The sequence below is a fragment of the Vitis riparia genome, chromosome 19 (assembly GCF_004353265.1).
Source record: "Vitis riparia cultivar Riparia Gloire de Montpellier isolate 1030 chromosome 19, EGFV_Vit.rip_1.0, whole genome shotgun sequence".
Classification (NCBI taxonomy): domain Eukaryota; kingdom Viridiplantae; phylum Streptophyta; class Magnoliopsida; order Vitales; family Vitaceae; genus Vitis; species Vitis riparia.
This window is the reverse complement of record NC_048449.1, coordinates 21,711,400-21,729,029: the sequence shown is the minus strand read 5'-3', so window position 1 is coordinate 21,729,029 and position 17,630 is coordinate 21,711,400. Positions and strand designations below refer to the sequence as shown.

Genomic DNA, 17,630 nt, shown 5'->3' with positions numbered 1-17,630 from the left:
TTTGAGTCCACTATACCCACTTTTAATGTCGCCACCACCACCTACCCACTTCTAATATCATCTCCTATTATGCCACAAAATAATGCCATACTGTAATAAAGAAATGCATGCCTAGAAAATCATAAATTTGAAGTATAATAAAGATATGCTTTATTGACTAATTAATTAAAGAATAATATATTGGACCCAATTCATGTGAGATGTATTATCCTAAAACTGCTTGTCTGGTGGTATTCTCTTGCAATTCTCTCTACTTCTCATTCTCTTACCATACTCTGTTGGCGTTCTGCAGTTTCAGTTCTTCCAAAATGGCTGAACAAATCCCATTCAATATTATAGCTGACGTTTTTACCAAGTTAGGCTCCTCGGCTGTTCGACAAATTGGATCTGCGTGTGGTGTGGCAAAAGAGTTAACGAAGCTTACGAAGAAGCTGGACACCATCAGGGGTGTACTGGTTGATGCTGAGAAGAGGCAGGAGGAGAGCGATGCAGTAAAAGCTTGGGTGAGGAGGCTCAAAGATGTTGTGTATGATGCTGATGACTTGTTGGATGACTTTGCAACCCATCAGCTGCCGCGTGGGAGAGTAGCAAGGCAGGTGAGTGACTTCTTCTCATCTTCAAATAAAGTTGTATTTCGTTTTAAGATGAGTGATAGACTCAAGGATATCAAAGAAGAGATGGATGAAATTGTAAAAGAAATCCCCATGCTAAGCCTTATTCAAGGGAACGTGACTCACGGGGAGGTAGAGAGCAGTCGGAGAGAGACTCACTCATTTGTGTTGACCTCTGAAATTGTGGGAAGAGAAGAAAACAAAGAAGAGATAATAAAGTCGTTGGTGTCATCTGATAATCAAGGAATTCTTTCCATGGTTGCCATTCTTGGGATTGGGGAGTTGGGTAAGACCACCCTTGCCCAATTGGTGTATAATGATCCAAGAGTGGTACAATATTTTGAGCTTAAAATATGGGTTTGTGTTTCTGATCACTTTGATGTAAAGCTGCTGGTTAAAAACATCTTGCAATCCGTAAGTAAGGAAGATGTAGAAAGTTTGAAGTTGGATGCTTTAAAAGATCATCTTCATGCAAACATAAAGCAAAAGAGATGCTTGTTAGTACTCGATGATGTTTGGAATGAAGACTTTGAAAAATGGGATCAACTAAGAACTTTGTTGATGGTTGTTGAAAAGGGGAGCAAAATTGTAGTGACCACTCGAAATAACAAAGTTGCGTCAATTATGGGAATTGATTTTCGAGTTAATTTGGAAGGTTTGAACCAAAATCAGTCTTGGGATTTATTTTCAAAACTAGCATTCAAAGAAGGACAAGAAAAAACGCTTCCAAAGCTTGTTGAAATTGGAAAAGAAATAGTAAATATGTGTAATGGAGTTCCACTTGTCATCAAAACATTGGGAACAATATTGCATTTGGAAACCGAAGAAAGTGAGTGGCTGTCCATAAAGAATAATGAAAAATTGTTGTCACTTGGAGCTGGAAATAATAATGTTTTATCTGTGTTGAAGTTAAGCTATGATAATTTGCCAATCCATTTAAAGCAATGTTTTGCTTATTGTGCCTTATTTCCGAAAGACTATAAAATTGAGAAAAACATGTTGGTGCAATTATGGATGGCGCAGGGCTATATTCAACCTTTAGATGAGAAGGTAGGGAATCAATATTTTGATGAATTATTGTCAAGATCATTGTTGGAAAAGGCTGAAAAAGATGCTAATGATAATATGTTAAGTTATAAAATGCATGATCTTATCCATGACCTTGCACAATCGGTTATAGGATATGAAGTCCTTGTTTTAGAAGATGATGTGAAGGAGATCTCTAGAGAAGTTCACCATGTCTCATTGTTTAAATTGACAAATCTCAAGTTGAAGGTTGATTTGAAGGTAAAACACATAAGGACTTTTTTAAGCATTCCAATATATTATAAATATGGAGATGATTTAATTCAAAGTATAGATTTTTCAAGGTTTAAGCGTTTACGTGTCTTGAGCCTAAATAAATTCAATGGAAAAGAGTTATTAGCATCTCTAGACAAATTGAGTCATCTAAGATATCTTGATCTCTCCTATAGTGGGATTGTGGTACTCCCAAATAGTATTACGAGGTTGAAAAATTTGCAAACATTAAAGCTTGTTGATTGTGTATATCTAAAAGAATTTCCAAAGGATATAAGAGAATTGATTAATCTGAGACACTTGGAGAATGACTGGTGTCGGGGTTTGAGACATATGCCATGTGGAATAGGAGAGTTGACTTTGCTCCAAAGCCTGTCAATTTTTGTTGTTGGAAATATGGGAAATGGGAGAGGGGTTGGTAGACTAAGTGAATTAAAAGGGCTTAACAACCTCAGAGGAGAGCTAAGCATTGTAAACCTTGAAAATGTGAGGGATGCTGTGGTAGAATCCAGGGAAGCAAATTTGGGGAAAAAACAACACATTCAGTCCTTGAGATTAATATGGAAGCGCTCAGGAGCTCAATCGGGTGAGGATGCTGAGTCAGTGTTGGAAGGCTTGCAGCCACACTCAAACCTAAAGCAGCTGTGTGTAGAAAATTATGGAGGTGAGAGGTTTCCAAGTTGGATGATGAATGGTGGGTTGAGTAGCATGCTCCCTAAGCTCACCACAGTTAATTTGAAAGGATGTTCAAGCTGCCAAACTCTGCCATGCTTTGTTCGACTCCCTCACCTCAAGTCTTTACAACTTCATCATCTGGAAAAGGTAGAGTACATGGAGGAGGGTTCATCAGAAGGGCCATTCTTCCCATCTCTTCAAAAACTCTCTCTCAATCGAATGCAAAAGTTGAAGGAATTGTGGAGGAGGGACTTAGCAACACTCCCACCTCCTTCATTTCCTTGTCTTTCACAGTTAGAGATCAAGTTCTGTTATTTGTTGGCATCCTTGGAACTGCATTCATCTCCTCTTCTTTCGAAGTTACAGATCTATGAATGCCGTAAGCTGACATCCTTACTACTGCCTCCATCTCCTGTTCTTTCAGAATTAAAGATCACGTCTTGTGATGACTTGGCATCCTTGGAACTGCATTCATCTCCTCTTCTTTCTGAGTTAGAGATCTCCATTTGTCCTAAGCTGACATCCTTAATACTGCCTCCATCTCCTCTTCTTTCTAAGTTAGATATCGTGTCTTGTCATGACTTAGAATCCTTGGAACTGCATTCATCTCCTCTTCTTTCTAATTTAGAGATTTTGGAATGCCGTAAGTTGACATCCTTACTACTACCTCCATCTCCTCTTCTTTCACAATTAAAGATCATGTGTTGTGGTGACTTGGCATCCTTGGAACTGCATTCATCTCCTCTTCTTTCTAAGTTTCTGATTAGGGAATGCCCTAAGCTCACATCCTTACAACTGCCTCCATCTCCTCTTCTTTCACAATTAGTTATTGGGTCTTGTCGTGATTTGGCATCCTTAGAATTGCATTCATCTCCTCGTCTTTCTAAGTTAGAGATCTCCATTTGCCCTAAGCTGACATCCTTACTACTACATCCATCTCCTCGTCCTTCACAATTAGATACTGAGTCTTGTCATGACTTGGCATCCTTGGAACTGCATTCATTCCCTCTTCTTTCTAAGTTTCTGATTAGGGAATGCCCTAAGCTCACATCCTTACTACTGCCTCCATCTCCTCGTCTTTCACAGTTAGATATCAAGTCTTGTCATGACTTGGCATCCTTGGATGAGCTTCATCAACATGTTTCCACTCTCCGATCTCTCCAAATTTGGGACTGCTCTCGTTTATCGACATTACCTCACTGGATAGGCAACCTCACCTCACTGACTCATCTTTGTATTGGTTCTTGCCATCAATTGCCATCATTGCCAGAAGAATTCCGTTCTCTTAGAATCCTCAAGAGTCTCACAATTCACGACTGGTCTGGTTTGACAACATTACCAGATTGGATAGGCAGCCTCTCCTCACTTGAACACCTTCAAATTCGTGAATGCCCTAAATTGACATCACTGCCGGAAGAGATGCGTTCCCTCACAACCCTCCACAGACTCGAAATCTCCGACTGTCCACATTTATCGGAAAGATGCCAAAGGGAAAATGGTGAAGATTGGCCCAAGATTGCTCATGTCCAAATAAAATCTGTTGATGGAAGACGAGACTGATGCAGAAAACCATTTCAGGTTTGAAACATACCCTTCTTCTCATTCTTTTATGCCTTCGTTTTTATTATTTTTACAATCAATATCTTGTCATAACATGAATTCTATTTAGGTAATTTATGTGTAGCAAAAGTTGACTATATTAGCATATAAAGCAAAAATTGCTTTTAATATTTATGTTCGCACCTTATCCATTTGATGGAATGCTTAAATGAGTAAGTTTGAAAATTTTGCTCTTCAATTCAATTACTAATGACCATATAAAATTATAATTAAAGATCGACCTTGATTTAATTACTATTTTATAGCAGATTCACCTTATTTACTTAAGAAGTTTGTGAGTATGCCTTGGCCCATCTTGAAATCACTTCCTGCATTCTTCAATTCCCCAGCCTGAAATCACTGCCAAAAGTTTGGTTTGGTGTAAGGATTTCTCATGGCAAAAATTCATATCTACTAGATGCCAATATAGAATTTGAGCTTCAAAGTTAATAGATGATTGATTCATAATATATTTTTGTTCTTTGATCCAAGCATATCATCTATAATATATTTCAGTTTTGCAATCCAATCTTTCTTCTTGCTTTTAATAGCTTCGATTTTTATTATTTACTGCCAAACTGTTTGATAAAATGATTAGTTTGAAAAGGTCACTAAGTTTGAAAGGTTTGCATCTTTAAATCAATGTACAATTAGAAAAGCCATTAAATTTGACACAATTTGGAAAGAGTTAACTCACTTCCACCATGCTCTCCAATCTATAATCTCTTTAGTTTGTGTTCCATCCATAATATTTATTCATTATCCGGGTTTGCAATTTCTCTCTTTTTTAGCTTTTGGTCCTTTAGTCATTTATCATTTTTCATTTTTCAATCAATTTATTAAAAACTCTGTACTATGTTTTTAGTTATGATCTATTGATACTCATATGCAGCAGAATAACAAGTTCAGTGAGGAACTAAAGCTGACTGGAGTTCACATTGGCCTCCTCTTCATGGAAGTCTCAAAATATCTCTGCCAGAGGTGGGATTGTGACACCTCCCTTCTCTCGAGGACTGTAAACTGTCTGTGTAGAGAACAATGTCTCTGTCTCAGCATATCCAACTTGTCACAATTGTTGAGAAGAACTTCATCTGTTAGAGAATGAGGATGATAGCAAACATATATTTCAGGTACCCCTCTTCCTGTTATTGATGGTTACTTCATCTTTTATTTTTCTATCTATCTATTTAGAATCCTGTGCACCTTTGTAATCTTATTTGTTAAATAGATCATGTAACTATCAGGTGAACTATTTTATTGCAGATGTAATTGTTGCCACATCAAAGAAAAACCTGATAGTGTTGTAAGAAAAGCAGATAGCATTGTGGCTGAAACACTTTCCTTCAGTAACTGGAAAGTTAGGATTGTCTTTTGCAGCGATTCCACACCTCACTTTTCTCAAGCTATTGAAAATTCAAAGCTGTTGTGTCCTAATGTGTCTGTCTCAAGTGATTCCTAATCACTACCCTTGAAGCCTCAAAAGCTATCTTTACGGTTTGACCTTCAGTTGTTGATTGCCCTGATATGAAAGCAATTCCAGAAGAGATGTGCCGTGAGCCTACTGTCTATGCATAGAAACATGATGAAAGGAAAACTCAAAGACTGACCCCCTGAAATTTCTCAAGTTCCCACAGTTGATGTCAACTAGAAATGATGGCTGATTCTTGAATTGATCTTGTTCTCTTCAATTCAAGCATGTCATCTACAATGTTTCAGGTTTGTAATCAAACATTTCTCCTGTTTTTGAAGCCTTCATTTTTTATAATCTCACAATCAATCTTGTAAGAGTTTAAATACTTTGTTTAAAATTTTGTTTTCCTAATTCTCATATGAATCAGCATGTATAAAGGGGGGAAAATCTATGTTGCTACCCTTCCATCTGCTTTTTACATGTTAAAACCATTTTTTTTTTTATAGGCAAACACACAAAAAGCATATATTAGAAAAGGGCACCTTGAGGCTGATCCAAAAGCATACAGGGAGTATACAAAAGGCGCCAAAGGGCACAAAAAGAGGAGGAAATACAATACCAGCCCTCAACTAGCACCTAGCCAATCAAAAAAACTGAGTAAAGAGAGAGGACCATCATTTACTTTACATGTTAAAACCATTGATTGTTAATTTATTACTTCTCATTCAATTTGTTAAAGATTTTCACATTCTGCTTGGAGTTTTGATTTTTCTAATTTTCATATGTAGTAGAACACCAACAATTTGCACAAGTAGTGCATCTTACTGAATCATATGACAATTTGGTCACCCTTTATTTCAGGTTTCTTGACCTTTTGAATTAAAATGCTATGGAGTAAAGCAATAATGGTATTGAGATCATCTTTACTTTCACTGAAAGGCAATTTGTAGCATCATTTTTCTCATTCCTGAAAGTACTCAATCTTAATATTTTGAGACATGAAACGAAACATGTTTGTTGAAATGATTTTCTTATCTTATGTTTTCTTTCCATACATTTGGAAGCTTTCTTAAACTAAATATTTTGTTACAGGTGTTAATAGTTTTCAAGATAATGCAAAAAAAGGTAATGGTGAAGACAAGCTGAATATTGCTCATGCCTTCCGATATATCTTGACGGGCTATTGAGAGCTGGTGCAATAGGAAAGGCTTTGCTCACTTGCTGAGGGACAGACCCTCTTCTCTGTTCTAAATTGACAACATTCCCAGGCTGGATAAGCAGGCTCACATTACTTGCAGAGCTCCAAATTCATTCTTGCCCTCAATTGATATCACCACTAGACGAGATGGATTCCCTTAGCACTCTACAAAGACTCACAATTTGGAACCGTTTGACAACATTACTAGACTGTATTGGTAGCCTCACATCAACTGTTCTTGTTTAGCAGCTTTATCAGACTGAATAAACAACTCGACCTCTCTTAATGAGCTTCAGAATGCTGTCAGCCTTAAATTGAAATCACTGCCAGAGGGGGATGTGTGCCCTCAGCACTTCAATGTTCTCGAAATTGACATGGATGGCTGATTCATAAAGGATTTCTGTTCTATAATTCAAGCATGTCATCTACAATGTATTTCAGGTTTGCAATCCAATGTTTCTTCCTGTTTTCAATAGCTTCAATTTTTATCATTCTTTTCCCCAATCTATTTGGAAAAATGCTTAGATCACTGAGCATGAAAATGTTGCATCTTCCAATTAATGTACAATTAGACAAGTTCTTAATTGGTAATTGAGGATCAAGGTAATCATGTTACTTTAATTTTTACATCCTAAGATTTTTGGAAAACGCTAGGGTTGATTTAGTTACTATTTTCTTGCAAATTCAAAACTCGAGATTATTCATTGGCCTAAAGCCCAAAGGAGATCAGTCTTGAATTTGCCTAAAATTTCACATGGCCCAAAAATTTATACTCTTAGATGACTCATGCAGAAAGGAATTTTGCTTTCTTTTCAATTCAGGCAATCCTTCTCCCACTATCGATGACCGCATCATCATTGATTTTCTACACTCCTTATTTTCTCTATGCTGTGTGTATGTATTAGTATAGACAAAACAGTAGGATATTCTGATGCTTTAATACTATTTTCTAAATATCACTTGAACCAAAGCACAACATAGACAAAAACACTTGATCATTATGTCAACCATTGATAGAGTTAGCATAGAGAAAATGCAATGTTCCTTTGATATTATAATTTAGTTGAACCTTTGTGGCCTGAAAGCATGCTTGTAATTAGTAAAGTTTGAAAAATGTATCTTTAAAGATATCAGTTGCTAGTTCTGTTTTGCTAAAATGATCTTGCTATTTTCTTGCAGATGTAATTGGTGTAAATTCAATGTAAAAAAGGATAATGGTGGGGCTTGGACATCTCTATCAGTGGATGCAATATTTAATCACCTTTGAGAGGTGGAATAAATGTTGCAGAGAGCTTTTTTTGTCGAATAATGAGTTGATGCCTCCTCTATTGGAGCTTGGAAATGTTAACATTCTGGAAATCCTTAAAATCATCAATTTCTCTTGTTTTGTAACTTTGCCGGACTAGAAGACAACCTGACATCTCTTAATGAGCTTGAAAATGCTGTTGGCCTGGAATTGAAATCACTGCCGGAAGGAATGTGTCACTCAATACTTCAACTTTCCTGAAATTGATATGGACTAGCAATGGTAACTGATTTAATAGGATTTCTGTTCTTCAATTGAAGCATGTCATCTACAACATATTTCAGCTTTGCAATCCAATGTTCTGTACTCCTTTTAACAACTTCAATTTTTATAATGTTACTGTCTCTATGTTTGAATAAATGCATAGATCACTAATTTTTTGAAAATTTTGCATCTTCAAAATAGTGAGGAACTAAAGTTGATTTGAGTTCACATTGGCCTTGTCTTCATGGAAGTCTCCAAATATCTCCGCTAGAGGTGGGACTGTGACACCTCCCCTCTCTCCAAGACTGTAAACTGTCTATGCAGAGAACAATGTCTTTGTCTCAACGTATTCAGCATGTCACAGCCGCTAAGAAGAACATCTGTTTGAGAATGAGGATGGTTACAGTGGCACACAATTCAAATGGAAGCCTCATAACCATATGGATTGGTGGCTTGACACCACTGGAAGGTAACAATCCGTTGGCACTCAACATAGCCTCAAAACCTCTTAATACACAAGGAGAAGATGCCAAAAGGAAAAGGACAAATTTATATTGACAAGTAATGGATGGCTGATGCATGAAGGACTCACTGGTCTCTTTTAATTCGAGTGAGTCTTCCACAATTCTAGGTTTTCACTACCAACCTCTCTTCCTACTTTTGTCGGTTCATGTTTATTGTTTTAGAACCCATCAGTTTCAAATACTGTATTATTCTAGTAATATTCATCATGACTAATAGGTTGGAGACAGACACTGATAAATTAATATTTCCTCTACTTCTGCCTTTTCTTTCATTTTTAATTGTACGTTTGGGTACACAAGCAAAAGAGAATTGTTTTCCATGCTATTTGTGAGTGCTTGAGCCACCATGACAACGCAGTTATGCTGTTTGAGCCCCTTCGATGTTCCAGAGACAAATGTTGGCCAGTTATGGATGGCTGATGAATATGAAAAGGGTTATCTCAATCACCGACCTTAGCCCTCAGTTTTTGTTACTGGTCACAACCATTCTTTCTATTCAGGTTTATGCTTTTGATCCCTTTATTGTTTATTACTTCTCAATCAGTTTGTTAAAAAAGTGCTATACTTTGCTTGCAATGTTGATTTTTTTATTCGCATGTGTAGTCTATAGCTGAGAGTTGAGTGAGCAGCATATACTGCTGAATCAGTAAAACATGAGTTTGGTTAATTCCCATCTTTGAAGCTTCTCAAGCTCGAGAACCTAAATGGTTTGCAATGACCATTGAAGGTAGCACTATTCTTCTCATATCTGAAGTAGCCAGACTCAGTAGTTTGAAAAAGTACTTTGAAAGGGAGTACCATTGCAAGAGTAAGTGACATTATAACGATACTTGATAATGTATACATGAAAATCAGAATGTTATACTTATTGAAAGATGTCAAGAGGACTACTATGCTCTTTCATTCAAGCATGTCATCTATAATATATTTCAGGAGTGCAATCCCTCCATTTTTTATGACCATTTTTTTTATCATTATACTGTCGATCTTCTAAAATTGTTTCCTTTGTTTCTGTTTTTCTGATGCAAAAGTAGTTTACTGAAGATACGAAATCTTAAATAGATCCCATTTTAGGCAAACCTTCTCCATGGTTTTGAATTGTGAGTTAACTTAATATTTTTGGATGAATGTACTTATAATTATGTCAACCAATTACGTTTGGAAAAATTAATAATGTTATTTAAATTCATTGTACATGTTTGTTGAATAATTAGGTTAGTTTTGAAATTTATTCATGCTTATTATCATGAACGACTAATCATTTGCCAATAAATCATAAGTTGCTTTGTGTTTTCTGTCCAAAGTTTAGATAATGTTGAGAACTTACTCAATTTGGTTGTGAATATAATGTTGAGAACTTACTCAAATTGGTTCAATATTGGAGAGAAAAATGTGTATGGCTTATCGATGGTTAACACATATGGAAAGAGAGTTCACTTTAATATTTTTTTTTTTATTAATTTCATCGTTCTCCTAAACCTATATGCTTTCTTTCATTTTTGTCTGTTGTCTATAATCTCTTCATTATTGAGGTCTATAATTCCTCCATCTCTCTCTATGTGCTTTTAGTTTTTGGATTATTAATTTATTGCTGCCCTTTATATAATTTTTTCCCCCGCAATTCTGAGTTTTTTTTGTTTGTTCTCATATACAGTAGAATACTAACACTTTGGTGAGGAGCACATATAGTACTAAATCATAAGAAAATTTGGTTTCCCCACTTTTCTAAATTTTCTTGAGCATGAGAATCCAAATACTCTGAAATATACGGACAGTAATGGTAATGACTTTTCTTCATCTTCATATTCTATTTCATTGAAAGGGAATTTGGTGTATCACTCTTCCCATTCTCAAAATACTCTGACTTAGGTTAAGTATTTTATTGCAGAGGATGTTTGATCATTACTTGGCTGATTATGTCATCCTACAACTACCCTTGAAGTTAGAGCTACTGGCTGTGCATATGCCTTGGCATCCTGTATTGTGGTGTACTATTGAAAATCATTTGAATAAAATTTTGGTATTAATGAAATGACATATGGCTCTCAAACTATTCTAATCTTGGACCCATCTATATATAATATGTATGCAGAGATCCAAGGTGGGGTTGATGCTACGAGAGCTACACCGAGGATCCCAAAATTGTCCAGGAAATGACAAAAATTATGCTTGGGTTTCAAGGCGAGATTCCTGCCAATTCAAGGAAGGGCATTCCTTATGTTGGTGGAAAGTAAGTTCAATCCACCTTCATGTAATATAGTTGTGCATATTCTTCACATTCTACTGAAAACATGTCAGTCCTATTGCCCAAACAATTGATTTCTGACCAAAAGAAATTCAGAAGTTGTGTGGAAGATAGCCTCAAAATTGGTGGGAACTGTTGAGAGAGAGAGAAAGAAGAAAGACCTTAATTCTCATTAATGTAATGATCTACTTACAATTGAGAAATATATATATATACAAGGCTAGGAGTCCTAACTACCATACATGTGTCCTATATTAACAAGGAAAGGTTATACACTATAAATACATTATATTCAACACTCCCCCTCAAGTTGGAGCATATACGTCATATGCACCAAGCTTGTTACAAATATATTTAATCCTAGGACCTCTGAGAGATTTAGTGAAGATGTCAGCTAGTTGATCATTTGAATTAACAAAACTTGTAGCAACACATCCTGATGCGATCTTCTCTCTAATGAAATAACAGTCAACTTCAATATGTTTGGTCCTTTCATGTAAGACTGGATTGGATGCAATATGTAATGCGGCCTGGTTATCACATATGAGTTTCATCTGTTCATCCTTTCCAAATCTCAACTCTCGAAGAAGATGTCTCAACCATATGAGTTCACATGTTGCCAAAGCCATAGCTCGATACTCGACTTCAGCGTTAGATCTGGCCACTACATCTTGTTTCTTACTCTTCCAAGATATTAGATTACCTCCAATAAAAACACAGTACCCTGAAGTGGTCGAGGAGGCATAGCATCAGGTGGGGAGACAATGGGAATAGGCAAGACTTCAGAAACAGGAAGAGACTCAGAAGTGGTGGAAAAGAATGGTGAGTCCTCAAAGAAGGTGACATCAGCGGAGATAAAGTATCGATGAGTCTCAAGGGAATAACAACGATAACCCTTCTGAAGTCTGGAGTATCCCAAGAAGAGACACTTCATGGCTTTGGCGGAAAGCTTGTCCTGTCCAGGAGTGAGAATATGAACAAAGCAAGTACAACCAAAGACACGAGGGGGAAGGAAATAAAGTGGTTGGTCAGGGAAGAGAAGGGAGTGAGGAATCTGATCATGTAAGACAGAGGAGGGCATACGATTAATCAAATAACAAGCGGTAAGAACAGCGTCCCCCTAAAAACGAAAAGGAACATTACTATGGAAGAGGAGAGTACGAGCTGTCTCAACAAGATGTCGATTCTTGCGTTCAGCTATCCCATTTTGTTGAGGAGTATGAGCACAAGAAGACTGATGAAGAATCCCATGATGAGACATAAACGAAGTAAATGGGGCTGAAAAATATTCCCTGGCATTGTCATTGCGTAACACACGAATAGAAATATTGAACTGGGTTTGGATTTCATCATAAAATTTCTGGAAAATAGAGAATAACTCAGCTCGATTTTTTATTAAAAATAACCAAGTACATCGAGAATAGTCATCAATGAAAGTGACAAAATACTGAAATCCTAAAGTAGACGCAGTCCGACAAGGACCCTAAACATCAGTGTGGACAAGCTCAAAAGGAGACTTTGCCCGATTATTCAAACGCTTTGGGAACGAGACACGAGTATGTTTCCCAAGCTGACATGACTCACACGGAAGCGACGATAAAGTGGAAAAACGAGGGACCATCTTCTGGAACTTGGAGAGACTAGGGTGGCCCAGACGATTGTGAATGAGGAGAGGAGCATCAGTGGAAATGCAAACTGTAGGAGATGAATCTGAGGTGAGGTGATAGAGGCCTTGAGACTCACGTCCTATGCCAATCGTCTTCCCTGTACTCTGGTCCTGTAAGGTCACAAATTTATCAGAAAAGGTAATAGAGCAATTAAGAGTACGAGTGATTTTGCTGATGGAAATAAGATTAAAAGGACATTCAGGAGTATAAAGGACAGAAGTGAGAGGTAGAGAAGGCAGAGGAAGGGCCAAACCAATACCTTTAGCCACAGTTTGAGAACCATTAGCTAAGGTAACAGTAGGTAAAGCAGAGGTAGTAGTAATAGAGGAGAAAAAATTCTTATTACCAGATAAGTGATCAGAAGCTCTAGAATCTAGAATCCAGGGTCCAAGAGAAGATGTGTGGGTAAGGCAGGCAGAGGCATTACCAGGCTGGGCAACAGAGGCAACACAAGCCTGAGATGCGGAAGAGCTCGGAGGCTGAGGCAGCGGAGAATCAGAGGACTGGGCCACATGGGCAGTGCGAGGAGGTCGTCCATGTAACTGATAGCAACGATCGCGAGTGTGGCCAAGTTTATTGCAATAGGTGCAATGAGGACGTTGACCTCTTCCTCGGGTACCACTACGGCCTCCTCGAGAGCTAGTTTGAGAAACTAACACAGAAGAATCTGAAGTGCTATCAAATGACAAAGTCTGAGTGGAGGAGATACGGAGGAGGCGAGCAAACACATCATCCAAGGACGGAACTGATGAACTACCAAGAATCTGATCGCGGACAGGCTCAAGATCCGGACGGAGGCCAATAAGAGTAAGAACCATGACGAACTTGTCAAGCTGTGTTTGTTGGGCCCCAACATCAGGAGTAAGAGGCATCACAGTTAAGAACTCCTCCTTAAGAGAGGCAATCTGGCCAATATAAGTAGATAGATCCAAGTCCTGTTGGCTGAGATGGACAATAGCAGAAGCCACCTTATAAAGACGCTGGATATCATTCGTATATAATCCTTTGGCCTGAGTCCAAAATTTAAAACAAGTTTTGTAGGCCCGAAGATGAAGAAGAATCTTGGGATCAACCGATTGCCATAATACACTACATAACTGTGCATCTATCTTCCTCCACTGTACGCGGTCAACCTCAGGGATATTTGCCTCCTGTGTAATCAAGTGATCCTCATATCCTTGACCCATAAACCAAAGTTCAACAGAGGCAGACCAGGAAAGATAATTGTCACTACCAACCAATTTCTCCGAAGTAATCATAGGAGATCCAGATATAACAGCGGAAAAAATGGAATTTTTAGTAGTCATATCTACTTATCTGGAGAATGAAGTATGTTTGGATCGAAGAGAGCCCTAATACGGCTTCAGATTGCGGTGTGGCACCATTGAAAAAGGGAGACGGCCTCAGATCGCGGCGTGGTACCACCAGAAAGGTAGAAGAACACTTCCCAAGGCACGTGCAGGGATTGGAGTCGAGAAAAAGTAGTCGAAGCTTCGCCGGAAAGACTGTTTGGAGGGCCGACGGAGACAAAAATCCCCAAAAGAGGTACGTGCAGGGCTCAGATGGGAGAACCAGGGAGGTAGGGAGGCTGGTCGGCGTCAGGCGAGGCTGGAGGAGGAGGCGCGTCGCCGGAAAAGGCCTCACGCGCCCTCACGCGCCGGCCGGAAAATTGCGCGTGGACGGCGCGTGGATGCTCTTTTGGTGCCGGTGCCTTCACAAAAGTTGGAGATCTCCTCCAGGCGCTCCTTCTGGTATGGTCGGTGTCGGAAAAATACGTCGCCGGGAAAGTTCGCCGGAAAAGTTCGCCGGCGGTGAGTGGTTTCTGTCGACGATCCGACTGACCGGAAAGTATTGGGAGATGGGGAAGGTGATCGGAATGAAACACGGTCACCGGAAGGTTTCCCGGAGTTGATGACACGGGAAACAGGAAAGAATTAGGTTTTCTTCCTTGGCTCTGATACCATGTTGAGAGAGAGAGAAAGAAGAAAGACCTTAATTCTCATTAATGTAATGATCTACTTACAATTGAGAAATATATATATATACAAGGCTAGGAGTCCTAACTACCATACATGTGTCCTATATTAACAAGGAAAGGTTATACACTATAAATACATTATATTCAACAAGAACTTCTCTAGAAAATGAATATTCAGTGTCAAATTGTGTGTCAAGAAAATTCTAAAATCTGCAAGGTACTTGTCTTTTGTGGTTCATGTGGCAGCTTGTAATTTCATCCATGATAGACCCTTGCAATGGCAAGCTATATAAATTTATTTAGCTAACCTTTTTTTTTTGTTAAATTGGTTTTTCTTTTTTCTGATACTAGCCGTTATGATTAATTTACATCTGCCTATCTTTAAAATATTTTCAGATGGCAGTTCTTTGAAACCTAGTTTTTGAATTTGTTAAACTATCCTGTTATATGCAAGTTCAGTTATAGATGCTTATTCTAGACATAGTTTGGGGGTTTGATGGTGCTGTATCATTTTCTTTCATGTATTTTGAAATATTACAATAGGTGGGTTTTTAATGAAACCTTAGAAGAACTTATTATGGTTAACTGGAAATTGGTATTAAGGCTTCTGGTTTTGCAGAGTTTACCAAGTTGCCAATGTAAAATCGGAGTGGAGCTAAATCAAAACTTTCACTAATTTGTCTGGCACAGGTTTTGTCTCGTTTTCTTGCAAACTTGTGTCACATTTATCTTCTTGTCCTATCATTCTTCCATTACAATCTTCAATATGACTTCTTCTGGTCCTTCATGCAGGCAAAACAACTCGAGTAAAATTTGGTCCAGATAGGTGCAAAATACTTGGCTGTGGGATCAATGGAATGAAACCTCCACATATTTGGCCTCCCTGGGGATGATGGTCCAATAGAGTCATAAAACATCTTCAGCTCAACCTTATTCCGGAAACAACCCTCTCAGTATTTCCTGCAGCAGTTCGGTCAAGTGTATTTTACAGGCTTCGAGTAATGGTGGAATTTTGAGCTTTATCATATTTTATCAGTTGGTGTCGACTGGATGCTCCAATTCCAATCTCTTAGAATTCTGCATCAATGATCCCTAGGCCCAGCGAGCTATTGCGCCTGATGATTTACCAAAAGAGAACTGCACAATGTCTTCATTGGAGCCAAATGTTTTACCAACTCCTACAGATAGAAAGTCTCCCGGGGAAAAAGGTTGAGCGGCTCTACTAGATACTCCAGGCATCCAACTATGATGATTTACTCTGCTATCAAGAATTATGCTGTGTCCATAGTGCTGCTGAGTTCTCAACCGACATTGGTTCAGAATTAGAAGAAACTAATAGAAATCATTCTCTGCTTGATGGATATCATCTTCAGGTATGTTAACAATATCATTTTACTAGTGATTGCTAGGCAAGATTCAAAAAGTTGTTGCTGAATTCAACTGAGATATTGTATCTTGCAGCTGTCCTTCAGAAGATGGTACCATTCCATTGAATATCATTGTAGAGGGCACCAAACTTTCCGTAGAGGATGTGGAATATCTTTTCATGAAGAGCCTTTCTGTAAGTCCATCTATTTTTGAAATTTCGATGAATTGTAAAATGTTTAAAATTCATTTTGAGCATCTATTGCTAAATTAGCTTCATCTTCTTCATATTTGAGCACTACCATATTGTTTTAATAAAACATAATAAGAGTGTAAGAGTGTGTTTAGCAATATTTTTACTTAAAAGTATTTTTAGTGAAGTATTTTCTCTAAAAGTGTTTTTTTAATGAAAATACCTATCAAGTGTTTCTTTAGAAAATACTACTAAGTAATTTTTCAAATTTTTACAAGTGTTCCCTAAATTTTGTCTAACACTTGATTTCTTTTTTTGCAAGAAAACTTTTAGATTAAAAATACTTCCTATAATTAATGTCAAACAGAGTCTAATATTCATATGATGAAGTAGTAATGGAAACTATCATAAAAAGTACTTCAACAAATATAGATGTCTGATATGTTTTATTCACATTTATGCCACTGGCATTTCTTGTAAGTTCACATGGATTTGACTATGTTAGCCCTTGACAAGGACCATCCAGCACTAAGGCCTCATGGGGTGGCACTAAAGCCTCCTGAGTGATCTAGGACAATAGCAAGGAGGCACAAGGGCTCAATGCCTTGCGCAAGGAGATGACTTGGTGAGCCATGGACGCAATACCATGGCAGGCGTAGCACCAAGAGAGAGACTCGAATAGGGCACATCAATGTGAAAAGTCCAAGTAGGACATCAAAGCTTACTATTCACAACAGTCCAATGACACCTCCATCTCCAGTTCCTAGACTATTTCAAAAGCAAAAATTAATCACCATTCCAAAGAACTTCTCGTGTGACAAATGTTTTCGGTGATCTATAAATGTGATTCATGTAGTTACGTTGGAAATGTATTTCATGAAACTTTAATGGGATTTGTTAATGTGTTCTAATAAATCATTTCATGAAATTTCAATTATAGGTTGTGACAGTTATGTGGGTACCCAAACAATAACATAGGTAGGCAACCCAAATAAAGTTGGTCCAAGTGGTCCCACTTGACCAAAACTTGGCCAGGCAGTAAGCTGCCATAAGTAAATGATTGTTATGCGCCAGTTGATTGTTACATGTCATCAAATGGGGCAATGTTACAAGATTAAATGCAAATATCTCTTTTGTTCATATTTTTTATTTTTGTTTTATTTAAAGAAAATTCTAAGGTTCAAAATGCATGAGTGGCATAACAAAATTCAAATATGAGTGATTGATATGTGTAACAAGAGAGAAAAGAAATTAGATTATTTTATTCTTTATTGGTTGATATGTGTAACAATATACAAAGAAATAAGATTATTTTGTTGATTTGTAATATGTTATAATATGAATGATACTCAAAA

The 17,630-nt window shown here is 37.7% G+C and overlaps 1 protein-coding gene across 17 annotated transcripts; it reads left to right on the top strand.

Moving 5' to 3' along the window:
* The first annotated feature begins 234 nt into the window (after window positions 1–234).
* On the top strand, window positions 235–17,176 carry LOC117908912 (putative disease resistance protein RGA4). Of its 17 annotated transcripts, XM_034822752.1 has the most exons (14): window positions 235–4,163; window positions 5,080–5,314; window positions 5,448–5,900; window positions 6,688–7,234; window positions 7,973–8,321; window positions 8,505–8,913; window positions 9,128–9,327; window positions 9,431–9,554; window positions 10,482–10,607; window positions 10,716–10,805; window positions 10,920–11,057; window positions 15,510–16,090; window positions 16,179–16,278; window positions 16,802–17,176. In XM_034822752.1, exon 1 carries the CDS (start codon window positions 309–311, stop codon window positions 4,143–4,145), a length of 3,837 nt encoding a protein of 1,278 aa, XP_034678643.1. In that variant the 5' UTR covers window positions 235–308; the 3' UTR covers window positions 4,146–4,163; window positions 5,080–5,314; window positions 5,448–5,900; window positions 6,688–7,234; window positions 7,973–8,321; window positions 8,505–8,913; window positions 9,128–9,327; window positions 9,431–9,554; window positions 10,482–10,607; window positions 10,716–10,805; window positions 10,920–11,057; window positions 15,510–16,090; window positions 16,179–16,278; window positions 16,802–17,176. The 17 variants fall into 17 exon arrangements, with proteins under 17 accessions (XP_034678643.1, XP_034678650.1, XP_034678642.1 ...); XM_034822759.1 differs by lacking the exons at window positions 10,482–10,607; window positions 10,716–10,805 and adding an exon at window positions 15,337–15,407; XM_034822751.1 differs by having other exon boundaries at window positions 10,482–10,805.
* Window positions 17,177–17,630: the final 454 nt, after the last annotated feature.

Coding starts and splice junctions, on each gene's coding strand:
- LOC117908912 (XM_034822762.1), top strand. CDS start 309: ATGGCTGAACAAATCCCATTCAATATTATAGCTGACGTTTTTACCAAG.